The sequence below is a fragment of the Pseudophryne corroboree genome (genome assembly GCF_028390025.1).
Source record: "Pseudophryne corroboree isolate aPseCor3 chromosome 3 unlocalized genomic scaffold, aPseCor3.hap2 SUPER_3_unloc_1, whole genome shotgun sequence".
In the NCBI taxonomy this organism is placed as follows: Eukaryota; Metazoa; Chordata; class Amphibia; order Anura; family Myobatrachidae; genus Pseudophryne; species Pseudophryne corroboree.
The window spans coordinates 5517526-5531193 of NW_026967493.1; the positions used below are offsets into that span (position 1 = coordinate 5517526).

The 13668-nt window shown below is 49.8% G+C and overlaps 1 protein-coding gene across 6 annotated transcripts in view; it reads left to right on the forward strand.

Annotated features, from left to right (window-relative positions):
- Positions 1 to 13668, forward strand: part of LOC134983153 (zinc finger protein 84-like) — a 110049-nt gene that overhangs the window by 45184 nt on the left and 51197 nt on the right. For 4 of the 6 annotated variants that reach the window (XM_063948894.1, XM_063948893.1, XM_063948896.1 and 1 more), the window contains one exon: positions 7062 to 7140. The exons of the other annotated variants lie outside the window; for them this stretch is intronic. In XM_063948894.1, coding sequence (XP_063804964.1) covers positions 7107 to 7140 — 34 coding nt within the window. In that variant the 5' untranslated portion in view covers positions 7062 to 7106. The remainder of the gene's footprint in view (positions 1 to 7061; positions 7141 to 13668) is intronic. 6 annotated transcript variants of the gene reach the window in all.

The following is a 13668-nucleotide window of genomic DNA, read 5'->3' on the forward strand; positions in this document are numbered from 1 at the left end:
CTAACTGAGGCTTGGAGGAGGGTCATAGGGGGAGGAGCCAGTGCACACCACCTAGTCCTAAAGCTTTTATTTTTGTGCCCTGTCTCCTGCGGAGCCGCTAATCCCCATGGTCCTGACTGAGTCCCCAGCATCCACTACGGACTACGAGAAATAGAATTATCGGTAAGTAAATTCTTATTTTTCCACTCGGCACGTAGGACCTAAAAAAGTAATTTCTGCTAATTACTCCTTTACTGCCCAGATGGTGGGAGATGGGGCGGGAGAGAGAACACTAAACTGTAGAAGGTGGCATTGAGCTGAATGAAGGGGCCCTGGTACATGACTTTCAGGGTGGTAGGGGGTGTTTAATACGTAGTAGAGCGGTGGATAGTAGAGCGGGTTTAAAATTTTCCGGTGGGAGGGCATATTGCTTGAATGCAGATATCTCAAGTGGATCCTCTACGGACTGCGAGAAAAGGATTTACTGGTAGGTAATTAAAATCCTATTTTCTCTTACGTCCTAGAGGATACTGGGGTTCCATTTAGTACCATGGGGGTGTACCAAAGCTCCCAAAGTGGGTGGGAGAACGCGGAGGTACCTGCAGAACTGATTGACCAAACTGAAGGTCCTCAGAGGCCAAAGTATCAAACTTGTAGAACTTAGCAAACGTGTTCGAACCAGACCAAGTAGCTGCTCGGCAGAGCTGTAAAGCCGAGACACCCCGGGCAGCCGCCCAGGAAGAACCCACCGACCTAGTAGAGTGGGCCTGTACAGATTTTTGAACCAGCAAGCTTGCCGTGGAATAAGCATGCTGGACAGTAAGCCTGATCCAATGTACAATTGTCTGCTTTGAAGCAGGGCACCCAATTTTATTGGGATCATATAGGACAAACAGCGAGTGGGATTTTGTGTGACGAGCTGTCCTCTTTACGTATACCTTCAAAGCCCCCACAACATCCAAAGACTTTGAAGTAGTAGAAATGTCGGTGATAACCGGAACCACAATAGGTTGGTTGATGTGAAACGCCGACACCGCTTTCGGAAGAAATTGCTGACGAGTTCTGAGTTCAGCTCTGTTCTCATGGAAAATTAAATAGGGGCTCTTGTGAAACAAAGCCCCCAGCTTCGACACATGTCTTGCTGAAGCCAAGGCCAACAGTTTGACTGTCTTCCACGTAAGATATTTTACGTCCACCTCATGTAATGGTTCAAACCAGTCTGATTGGAGGAACTGCAGCACCAAATTGAGATCCCATGGTGCCGTGAGAGGCACAAAGGGAGGTTGGATGCACAGAACACCTTTCAAAAACGTTTGGACCTCAGGTAGAGAAGCAAATTGTTTTTGAAAGAAAATGAACAAGACCGAAATCTGGACTTTTATGGAGCCCAGCCATAGGTCCACATCCACACCTGTCTGCAGAAAAAGCAGGAAACGTCCCTGGTGAAATTCCACCGCAGAATAAGATCTGCTTTCACACCAAGAGACGTATTTCTTCCAAATACGGTGGTAATGTTTAGACGTTACTCCCTTCCTGGCTTGGAGCATAGTCGGGATAACTTTATTAGGGATACCTCTTCTGGCTAGAATCAGCCGTTCAACTTCCATGCCGTCAATCGTAGCCGCGGTAAATCCTGATAGACGAACGGGCCTTGTTGCAGAAGATCCTCGCGATGAGGTAGAGGCCATGGATCCTCGAGGAGCATCTCTAGGAGGTCCGCATACCAGGCCCTTCTTGGCCAGTCCGGAGCAATGAGTATTGCTTGAACCTTTTCCCTTTTTATTCTTTTGAGAATTCTTGGGATCAGAGGAAGAGGAGGAAACGTGTACACCATCTGATAGACCCGTGGAGACGTCAGAGCGTTTACCTCCGCTGCCTGTGGGTCTCTCAACCTGGAACAATACCGCTAGAGCTTCTTGTTGAGATGAGAGGCCATCATGCCGATCTGTGGATATCTCACTGATGTGTCAAGCACCTGAACACTTCCGAGTGAAGACCCCACTCCCCCAGGTGCAGGTCGTGTCTGCTGAGGAAGTCTGCTTCCCAGTTGTGTACTCCCAGAATGAAGACCGCTGACAATGCCACAGCGTTTTTTTCTGCCCAGAGGAAAATTCTTGACACCTCTGACATTGCTGCTCTGCTTTTCGTTCTGCCCTGTCGGTTTATGTACGTCACTGCTGTCACATTGTTCGACTGGACCTGAATTGCCCGATCTTGAAGAAGATAAGAGGCCTGCAGAAGGGCGTTGTATATGGCCCTTAGCTCCAGAATGTTGATTGGAAGGATGACTTCCTGACTTGCCATCTTCCTTGAAACTGCACCCACTGGGTGACTGCTCCCCAACCTCGGAGGCTTGTGTCTATGGTTAACAGTATCCAGTCCTGAATTCCGAACCTCTGACCCTCGACGAGGTGAGAGGTCTGTAGCCACCACAGTAGGGAGATCCTTGCTATTGGCGACATACGAATCCTCTGGTGCATGTGAAGATGTGATCCGGACCATTTGTCCAACAGATTGAGCTGGAAGGGTTTTGCGTGAAACCTTCCGTAATGAAGCGCCTCGTAAGAGGCCACCATGTTCCCCAGAAGACGAATGCATAGATTCACCGATATCCGGGTTGGCTTCAGGACATCCCAAACCATTGACTGGATTACCAATGCCTTTTCCAATGGAAGGAACACTTTCTGCCACTCTGTGTCCAGTATCTTTCCCAGGAATGGAAGCCTCCGTGTTGGCTTTAGGTGAGATTTCGGAAGGTTAAGAATCCACCCGTGATCCTGAAGAAGTTTGGTTGAGAGGCCAATGCTGTCCAGCAACCTCTCCTCTCAGAAGATCGTCCAGGTACGGAATTATGTTCACTCCCTGCTTGTGGAGTATAAACATCATCTCTGCCATCACGTTGGTGAACATCCTCGGTGCCGTGGAGAGACCAAATGGCAGGGCCTGGAACTGGTAGTGACAGTCATGTAGTACAACCGTAGATAAGCCTGATGAGGCGGCCAGATCGGAATATGAAGGTACGCATCCTTGCTATCAAGAGACACAAGGAATTCCCCTTCCTCCAGACCTGAGATCACCGCTCTCAGAGACTCCATCTTGAACTTGAACACTCTTAAGAAGGTTCAGAATTGGTCGTACCGAACCATCTGGTTTCGGTACTACAAACAAGTTGGAATAGTAACCCTTGTTGTGTAGATGAGGTGAAACTGGAACAAGGACTTGAGTCTGTACCAGTTTTTGGATGGCCTGCTGTAAAGGTATACTTGCCTTTTGTGAAGCTGGTAAGAGTGATTTGAAGAATCTGTGAGGTGGGAGCTCTTGGAACTCCAGTCTGTAGCCCTGGGATATAAGATCTATTACCCAGGGATCCCGGCACGAACTTGACCAGATGTGACTGAAGAATTGTAGTCGGGCTCTAACTTGACAGACCGCCAGGCCTCGCGGTCCACCGTCATGCTGAAGGCTTTGAGGAAGCATAGCCTGAGTTCTGTTCCTGAACACCTGCAGTTGCTGGTTTGCTTGGTTCACCTCTTGCGCCTCTGGAGACTGTAGAAGCACCTCTGGATTTTCCCTTAAACTTGGCTGTCCGAAAGGACTGTAAATTTGAAGCTGAATAAGCTTTCCTGGCTGGGGGGAGCTGCGGAAGGAAGATATGTATACTTACCCGCAGTAGCTTTGGAGATCCTTTTGTCTAGTTTGTCTCCAAACAAGGCCTCTCCTGTGAATGGTAGGCCTTCCACGCCTTTCGTGGAGTTCGCATCAGCTGCCACTGGCGTAGCCACAAGCCCCTGCATGCTGACACAGCCATAGCAGTGGTGCGTGCATTAAGCAAACCAATCTCTGTTATGGCTTCCACCATAAAGTTTGCAGAGTCCTGTATATGCTGCAGGAGTAAAACAACATCCCCCCTAGACAAGGAATCTAACCCCTCAGTTAGGTTACCTGACCATTTAGAAATGGCTTTTGTGATCCACGCACATGCAATAGTGGGTCTCTGGGACACCTAAGCAGTACAATGATTTGAGTGGTCTCAATTTTACGATCAGCCGTATCTTTTAGGGAGGCTGCACCAGGAACAGGCAATACAATTTTACTTGACAGCCTAGAGACTGATGCGTTCACTATCGGTGGATATTCCCATTTTTTCCTATCCTCCTGGGAAAAGGAAAATATGAGAGCAACCTTTTAGGGATTTGAAACTTCTTATCAGGATTAACCCACGTTCTTCAAATAGGGTGTTCAATTCCTTTAACGCAGGAAAGTGACTGAGGACTTTTTTACATTAAAATAAGATTCCTCACACTCCTCTGACACTTTATCAGGACTTTGCAGAACATCTCTGATAGCCTCTATAAGAGCCTTTACTCCCTGTGACAGAGTAGCATCTCCCCCCTCCAAATCCACCTCACCCTCCTCCATGTCTGACCCATCAGACTGCAGGATATGGGCCAGAGATCGTTTTTGCGGACAAATGGGAGGGGATTGAGACGCTGGTTTGGGGACTGAGTCTCCATTCATAAACTCATCCACAGTCTGTCTTAAGTATTGTGTCTCTTTCTCATTGCGGAATAGTTTTGTAGAAATATTTGAGATCATTCCCTTAATGGAATTAACCCATTCCGATTCAGCCCCGCTATTCTGGCAAGGTGCACTGCCCTGAGTACCCAGTAGTGAGCCCCCTGGTGAAGAGGAACAATCCGCTGTACAAGAAACAATTTGCCTGACATAATGTAAATGTGACAGCGTTAAGCACAATTAACCCACAAAGAGCCCTTCGGGGAGACACAGAGTTATTTGGAGCCAGCCCCCACAGCGCCCTTATCGCTCTTGCCAAGCTTAGCCGGATCGCAGACTTAGTACCCTGATAGGGGACTTAGTACACTAATAATTGCTCCCCCCTGCTATGACCACCTGGTACCGCTGAGGTAATCTGAAAGTCACTCCGGAGGAGCTGCGCGTCCCTGTCAGTCAGCGTCTGTGTCCACTGCAGAGGGAAAATGGCGCTGGTGAACTGCTGGATCCGCTCATAGTGAAGCTCCGCCTCTTCAATGGCGTGCGGTTTTCCTATTCTTCTTATACTGGCTGAGGTAATCTGTTGCTTAAAATGGAGAGAAAACCGTTTTAAGGCTGTTTTTGCCAGTGTGGGTGCTGTGTACAGTGTACTGAGACGCAGCTGTGTACTGTGTCTGGAGACGCATTCCGCCCCGGTTAGAAGCCGTGCGTCTCCGTACCCTCATGCCACCATGATGTCCGGCAACCCGCTAGTCGGGACGCCGGCTTAGTACTCACCACTCTTCATTCTTCTGGCTCTGTTAGGGGTGGAGGCGTGCTGCGGGAATGTACGCTCGCCGTGGTGGGACTTGCGAATAGTTCCGTCAGGAGCTCAGTGTCCTGTCAGTGGGGAACGGGACCATTGACCCTTCAAGAGCTTGGTGTCCCCTCCCCCCCCCCCAAGTCCCACGAAGCAGGATGGCTGTTGACAACCAGCCCTGCCTGTAAATAACAAATATATAAAATAAATGCAGAAAACTCTTCAGGAGCTTCCATAAACGTGACCGGCTCCTCCGGGCACGTTTTGTAAATGGAGTCTGGTAGGAGGGGCATAGAGGGAGGAGCCAGCCCACACTATCAAATTCTTAAAGTGCCCATGGCTCCTAGTGGACCCGTCTATACCCATGGTGCTAAATGGAACCCCAGTATCCTCTAGGACGTCAGAGAAATGGAAATAATCTATTAGATTATGGGTTGATGTAACCATATAGCAGTAGCACAGTGAGAGTTGTCCTGTGTGTCAGGAGGACTGAGCAGGACCCAGCACCCCATCCTGGTGCCTCCACCTCACTCACTGACACATGAGAGACTCAATGACCAGAAGATCCTGGAACTCACCAAGAAGATCATTCAGCTGCTGACCGGAGAGGTGACTGCTGGGAATGGGATATTATACAGTAACACCAGGGGATGTGTCTGGAGAGGTGACTGCTGGGAATGGGACATTACACAGTAACACCAGGGGATGTGACCGGAGAGGTGTCTGCTGGGAATGGGTCATTATACAGTAACACCAGGGGATGTCACTAGACAGGTGACTGCTGGGAATGGGGCATTATACAGTAACACCAGGGGATGTGTCTGGGTGATGACTCGAGAGGTGACTGCTGGGAATGGGACATTATACAGTAACACCAGGGGATGTGTCTGGGTGATGACTGGAGAGCTGACTGCTGGGAATGGGACATTATACAGTAACACCAGGGGATGTGTCTGGGTGATGACTGGAGAGGTGACTGCTGGGAATTGGACATTATACAGTAACATCGGGGGATGTGTCTGGGTGATGACTTGTATCATTGTGTGTGTCAGGAGAGGTGACTGCTGGGAATGGGACATTGGTGGTCATTCCGAGTTGTTCGCTCGGTAATTTTCTTCGCATCGCAGCGATTTTCCGCTAATTGCGCATGCGCAATGTTCGCATTGCGACTGCGCCAAGTAAATTTGCTATGAAGATTGGTATTTTACTCACGGCATTACAAGGTTTTTTCTTCGTTCTGGAGATTGGAGTGTGATTGACAGGAAGTGGGTGTTTCTGGGCGGAAACTGGCCGTTTTATGGGAGTGTGTGTAAAAACGCTACCGTTTCTGGGAAAAACGCGGGAGTGGCTGGAGAAACGGAGGAGTGTCTGGGCGAACGCTGGGTGTGTTTGTGACGTCAAACCAGGAACGACAAGCACTGAACTGATCGCACTGGAAGAGTAAGTCTACTCAGAAACTGCACAGAGAAGTCTTCTCGCAATATTGCAAATCTTTCGTTCGCAATTTTGATAAGCTAAGATTCACTCCCAGTAGGCGGCGGCTTAGCGTGTGCAATGCTGCTAAAAGCAGTTTGCGAGCGAACAACTCGGAATGAGGGCCATTATACAGTAACACCAGGGGATGTGTACGGGTGATGACTGGAGAGGTGACTGCTGGGAATTGGACATTATACAGTAACATCGGGGGATGTGTCTGGGTGATGACTTGTATCATTGTGTGTGTCAGGTTCCTATAAGGTGTGAGGATGTCACTGTTTATGTCTCCATGCAGGAGGGGGAGTATATAGAGGAACAAAGGGGTCTGTACAAGAACGTGATGATGGAGAATCACCGACCCCTCACATCACTGGGTAAGAGGAGACTGTCATGTAGTGTAAAGAAATTTCTTTTTTTAGCCACCTAGATACAAATCGTGATAATTATATTTCTGCTGCGGGGTACACTGGGCTCCACAAGGATTAACATCGGGGTGTAGAGTAGGATCTTGATCCGAGGCACCAACAGGCTCAAAGCTTTGACTGTTCCCAAGATGCACAGCGCCGCCTCCTCTATAACTCCGCCTCCGTGCACAGAAGCTCAGTTTGTAAGTTGGTGCCATGCAGTAAGCAGGCAATCAACAGGGGGGATGCTCCTGCAGCCCTTATGATAGCTTAATTTCAGAAAGAATAAGAAGAAATTTGAAGACGTCAAGGGCTGCAGCTTTCCTGAATGTCAGATAGACATCCTCTGCTGCAGCTCCATCACTCCCCCAGCGGCGCTGTATACTCCCGCACCCTGGTTGCCGGGTAACTACAGCGGAGGCTTCGGTGTACTTCTGGTCAGTCACACACGCCGCTGCCCTCCGGGATCGCGTGGCCGCAGGTACAAGGGGAGGTAAGGGGTCTCTTTGGCCCGCTGTTATCGCCGTGAACACTGTAAAGGGCAGCCGCTCCGCTAGCCATCGGGACACAGGGCATAGGTGCGTGTTTTCTCTCTCAATAAACCCCATTTTTATTATAGCCCACAGTGCCCGGTGGGGAAGCCAGCAGGGGGATAAGGCCTAACCTGTAGCCCCTCCCCCAGCCCCAGGGCGCCATTTGGGTAAATGTTCCCGCCCTGGAGCTGCTTATCTCTCCCGCACTCCCTTTCAGTCGCCATTACATGGAGCTGCGCTGTTCCTGGGACTGCTGGGGCAAATCCTCCTCTGTAAAGCTGCCTGCTCACCAGCGATGTGCATTTTACAGGACACTTAAGTATTCTACCTGTCAAGGGACAGTGTTAGTTAACAAAGAGTGCATACTGTCAGGGTTGTGTGGTACAAACACCCTGTGATATACATGCAGTATTTACTGTGTTTTGTTATATCTACTGTTTACATATATAGCTATACTGAGTACAACTTTGTATTGCTAGTCCAGTGCAGTCTTATTGTATGGTATAATTTCTGCATTGTACAGTTGTGACTATATGTGTGTGTGTGCATGTAGCTGCTGCGTGGCTGCCATCTCGTGTATTTCACTCAGCTTGCTACTCCTATATATTGTTACCTGAGGGAGGCTAAGTGCGTCAGGTTTGTTAACTGATATAGGTATTTCTGCTGCGTGGTACACTGGGCTCCACAAGGAAATATCAGGGTGTAGAGTAGGATCTTGATCCGAGGCACCAACAGGCTCAAAGCTTTAGACTGTTCCCAAGATGCACAGCGCTGCCTCCTCTATAACCCTGCCTCCATGCCAGTGAGCTCAGTTTGTAGTTGGTGCCTGCAGTAGCAGGTCACTTAACAGGGGGCTGCCTCAGGCAGCCTATTTCTTAGCTTTAGCTTAACAGAAGAAGAGGATTTTACCACAGGGCTGCAGCAGGCTGTGTCAGACAAGATGTCCCTGCAGCAGCTCCATCACCCCCAGTGGCGCTGTATAATCCCGCGCCGCGGTTGCGGGGTCACTACAGCGGAGGCGCCGGCTTTTTCATCCTCTGTCCTCGTGAGTCACACACACGCCACCATCTCCCGGATCGCGGGGCCGCTGTCAAGGGGGAGGTAAGGGGCTTCTGTGCCACGCTGTACACCGCGATGCCGTAGGTGGCGGGCCGCGCGAGCGTGGACACAGATTACTGAGCTGCTGTTCCACTAGCCACCAGGGTGTTTTTATAGGGGCACAGGTCTGGGGTGACACTTGTACCATTACCCCCCGCTTCTTTTACTGCCCGCACGCCCGGTGGGGATGCCAGCAGGGGGAGTAGGCCGTTCCTGAGGCCCCTCCCCGCAGCCCCAGGGCGCCATTTCTGTAATGTTTCCGCCCTGGAGCTGCATATCTTTCCGTCACTCCTGATCAGCGGCCATTGAGCTGAGCTGTTTCTAAGACTGCTGGGGCAAATCCTCCTCTGTGGAACCGCCTGACTGCCAGTGCTGTGCTTCCTACAGGACACTTGAGTATTCTACCTGTCACTGGGACTGTGTTAGTTAAGAAAGAGTGCATACATTCAGGGTTGTGTGGTACAAACACCCTGTGATATACATCCAGTATTTACTGTGTTTGTTATATCTATTGTTATCACATATAGCCATACTGAGTATTACTTTGTATTGCTAGTCCAGTGCAGTTTATGGTACATAATATCTGCATGGTACGTTTGTGACTATAGGGGTAATTCCAAGTTGATCGCAGCAGCAAGTTTGTTAGCAATTGGGCAAAACCATGTGCACTGCAGGTGTGGCAGATATAACGTGCAGAGAGAGTTAGATTTGGGTGGGTTATATTGTTTCTGTACAGGGTAAATACTGTCTGCTTGATTTTTACACTGCAAGTTAGATTTCAGTTTGAACACACCCCACCCAAATCTAACTCTCTCTGCAAATGTTATATCTGCCCCACCTGCAGTGAACATGGGCCCTCATTCCGAGTTGTTCGCTCGCAAGGCGATTTTAGCAGTATTGCACACGCTAAGCCGCCGCCTACTGGGAGTGAATCTTAGCATCTTAAAATTGCGAACGATGTATTCGCAATATTGCGATTACACATCTCGTAGCAGTTTCAGAGTAGCTTCAGACTTACTCGGCATCTGCGATCAGTTCAGTGCTTATCGTTCCTGGTTTGACGTCACAAACACACCCAGCGTTCGCCCAGACACTCCTCCGTTTCTCCAGCCACTCCCGCGTTTTTTCCGGAAACGGTAGCGTTTTTTCCCACACGCCCATAAAACGGCCTGTTTCCGCCCAGTAACACCCATTTCCTGTCAATCACACTACGATCGCCTGAGCGAAGAAAAAGCCGTGAGTAAAAATCCAAACTTCATAGCAAATTTACTTGGCGCAGTCGCAGTGCGGACATTGCGCATGCGCACTAAGCGGAAAAACGCTGCGATGCGAAGAAATTTTCAGAGCGAACGACTCGGAATGACCTCCATGGTTTTGCCCATTTGCTAACATATTTGCTGCTGCGATCAACTCAGAATTACCCCCTATATACGTGTGTGTGTGCATGTAGCTGCTGTGTGGTTGCCTTATTGCAGGGTATTTCACTCAGCGTGCTATTCCTATATTACTGTCCCTGTGGGGGCCAAGTGTTTCAGGTTTTTCTCGGATAATATAGGTTTGTCTCACAAGATATACTACTGGAGTATTTTTTACTTGTCACTATATATATATATCTATATATATATATATATCTATCTATATATATATATATATATATATATATATATATATATATTTTTTTTTTTTATTCCTATTGAACCCTCGGTCTGTGCCAGCTGCGGCTGTTATTCTGAGAGTTCTTACTAGGTATAGTGCTGCTAAATATAACAACACTGTTTGTACCAAGTTGCCCATTACTGTGCGCATTGTTATGTCTGCTACACGTGGCAACGACGTTGGGGCCTCTCCCACACTGCGTGGTAGTGAGGCCACTGACGGCATGGAGGATTATTTGGCAGCTGAGAGTTCAGGTTCAGGGGCTACCTTGCCCCCCAGTGGGTCGGTAGCACTCGGGGCAACACAAGATCCACCTTGGGCTACGTTTTCCACATTGTTAAACACGCTTGTAACTAAATTGACGCCCCCTGTGGGACCACCTGTGCCGCTATCACAGATTATGGTCACCGCTGTGAACCAGCCATGGGCGGATCAGCTTTCCACTCAGTTACAGCATTTGAACCGATCCATGTCCAAATCTAAGGGTCACTCTCGCCCGCATAAGACTAAGTCATCTTCTAAAAGCGCCATTACCTCCTCCGGATCCGCGGCCTTAACTGACACGTCCTCCGAGGAGGACGGTGCTTATACTGACCCCTCGGACACTGATATTTCAGATGGGGAGGGGAAATCGTCCGTGGATGTCTCAGATTTGATTGAGGCGATACGGCTCATTCTTCAGGTGGCTGATGATTCTGAGCCTGAAATTGTCTCCAAGAAACCTGATAGGTTTAAGCGTAAGAAGGTGGTTAAGCAGGTTCTACCCTACTCTAAACACCTGATAGACATACTTCAGGAATCCGGGGAAAATCCGGGGACAAAGTTTACACCGAATAAGAGACTGTTGGCTCGCTATCCTCTCTCTGCGGAGGTGTGTAAAAATTGGGAAACCCCTCCGCCTGTAGATTCTCATGTGGCGCGTATGGTTGTTTCCTCTGCCCTGCCAGTAACTACCGTCACCTCTCTGAAGGAACCGACGGATCGTCGGGTGGAGGGCTGTTATAAAAGTGATTTATACCCTGTCTGGGGCTATTCAAAGGCCAACTATTGCAGCGACTTGGACTGCTGAAGCTGTTGAGGCGTGGGCTCAGGAACTCGAGGCGGAACTGCCTTCTGATTTTTCTGAGCATGCTCGACAATGTCTCTCGTTTATTGCCACAGCTTCTCTGTACCTTAAGAGGCGGCCTCCGATGCCGGGGTGCTCGCGGCCAAAGCTGCTACTGCGTCCGTTTTGGCCAGACGTATCCTTTGGTTGAGATCCTGGTCGGTGGATTTGGATTCCAGAAAAACCCTGGAGGTACTTCCTTTAAAGGGAGACATTCTCTTTGGCGAAGACCTCAATAAGATTGTGACTGACCTGACTTCTGCTAAAACAGCTTGCATACCTAGTACGGCTCCTTCCGCACAGAAGGCTAAAAGTACTTTCCCTCGGCCCTTTCGTCCTCCAGGTAAAGCAAAAGGTCAGGCGTACCCGAAGCAAGCTCGTACTTCCAAACCTGCCAAGCCCAGACCAAAGCGTGCTTGGGCCGCCCGTCAGCCAGCTTCAAAAACCGATAAGCCGGCCGCATGACGGTGCGGGCCTCCCCCTGGGGGATCCCAGTCTGGGGGGCCGGCTCCTAGGTTTTTCCCAGGAATGGTTGAAGACCACTTCCGATGCCTGGGTAAGGGAAGTTGTCACTTGAGGTTATGCCGTACCCATCAAGAACCGTCCCCCTCATCGATTTTGCCTGACAAGTGTCCCTTTGGACCCGGTGAAGGCAAACACTCTTCATTCGGTGGTACATTCCCTACTGACCACAGGAGTGGTAGTACAGGTGCCTCTGGCTCAGAGAGGTAAGGGGTTCTATTCACCGCTGTATCTAGTCCCGAAACCGAACGGGTCCTCGCGGCCCATTCTGAATCTCAAGTCCTTGAACAAGTATGTGAGGGTCTCCAAGTTGGAAACTCTACGCTCTATTGTTCTGGCCTTGGAGCCTGGGGACTATATGGTCTCCCTACCTGCATATTCCTATTGCAATGTCTCATCAGCAGTACCTGAGGTTTGCGGTGGGCATTACCAATTTCGGGCGTTACCCTTTGGTTTGACAACGGCTCCGCGAGTTTTCACCAAAGTAATGGCGGTAATGACGGCTGTACTCCGCCGTCAAGGGGTCAGGATCCTACCGTACCTGGACGATATGTTGATCCTGTCATATTCCCCAGAAATTCTCCTGCGTCATCTAGATCTGACTGTCCAGTTCATGCAAGCCCACGGGTGGCTAGTCAACTGGAAGAAATATTCCCTGGTTTCTGCTCGGAGCATGGTGCACCTGGGAGCGTTATTGGACACTCACAACCATCGGTTGTTCTTGTCTCAGAAGAAAGTCCTGAAACTAGGACAGGATTCGATGCTTCCTATCTCGTCCGCAAGTGTCGGTACATTCGGCAATGCAAGTGCTAGGTCTCATGGTGTCGGCTTTCGACATGGTGGAGTATGCTCAATTCCATTCTCGCCCTTTGCAGAGATCTCAAATGATCTCCTTGTCTCCGGAGGTCCGCCTGTCACTGAGCTGGTGGCTTCAGGACCATCGATTGAGCAGGGTCCGTCCCTTCTGGATATCCAACTGGGTCCTGCTGACAACGGATGCCAGTATGAGAGTTTGGGGCGCGGTGTTGGAACAACACTCCCTTCAGGGTCTGTGGACCGAGGAGGAGTCTCTACTCCCAATAAACATTCTGGAACTGCGGGCGGTGTTCAATGCACTGAAACTGGCCCAGCATTTGATACAGAACAGACCTGTCCAAGTATAATCGGACAACGCCACCACGGTGGCGTACATCAATCATCAGGGCGGCACTCGAAGCCGCATGGCAATGAGGGAAGTATCACGGATTCTTCAGTGGGCAGAACGCCATCGGCCGGCCATATCCGCAGTGTTCATTCCGGGGGTCCTAAACTGGGAAGAGGACTTTCTCAGTCATAAAGACGTACATGCTGGAGAGTGGAGCCTCCATCCAGAGGGGTTTCAACTTCTCGTGGACAAGTGGGGCCTTCCAGATGTGGACCTGATGGCGTCTCGACACAATCACAAGGTTCCGGTCTTCGGAGCAAGGACAAGGGATCCTCAAGCAGCGTTCGTGGACGCTCTGGCAATTCCATGGAACTTCGGCTGCCGTACGTGTTCCCTCCGGTGTCACTCCTGCCCAGAGTAATACGGAAGTTCAAGCAAGA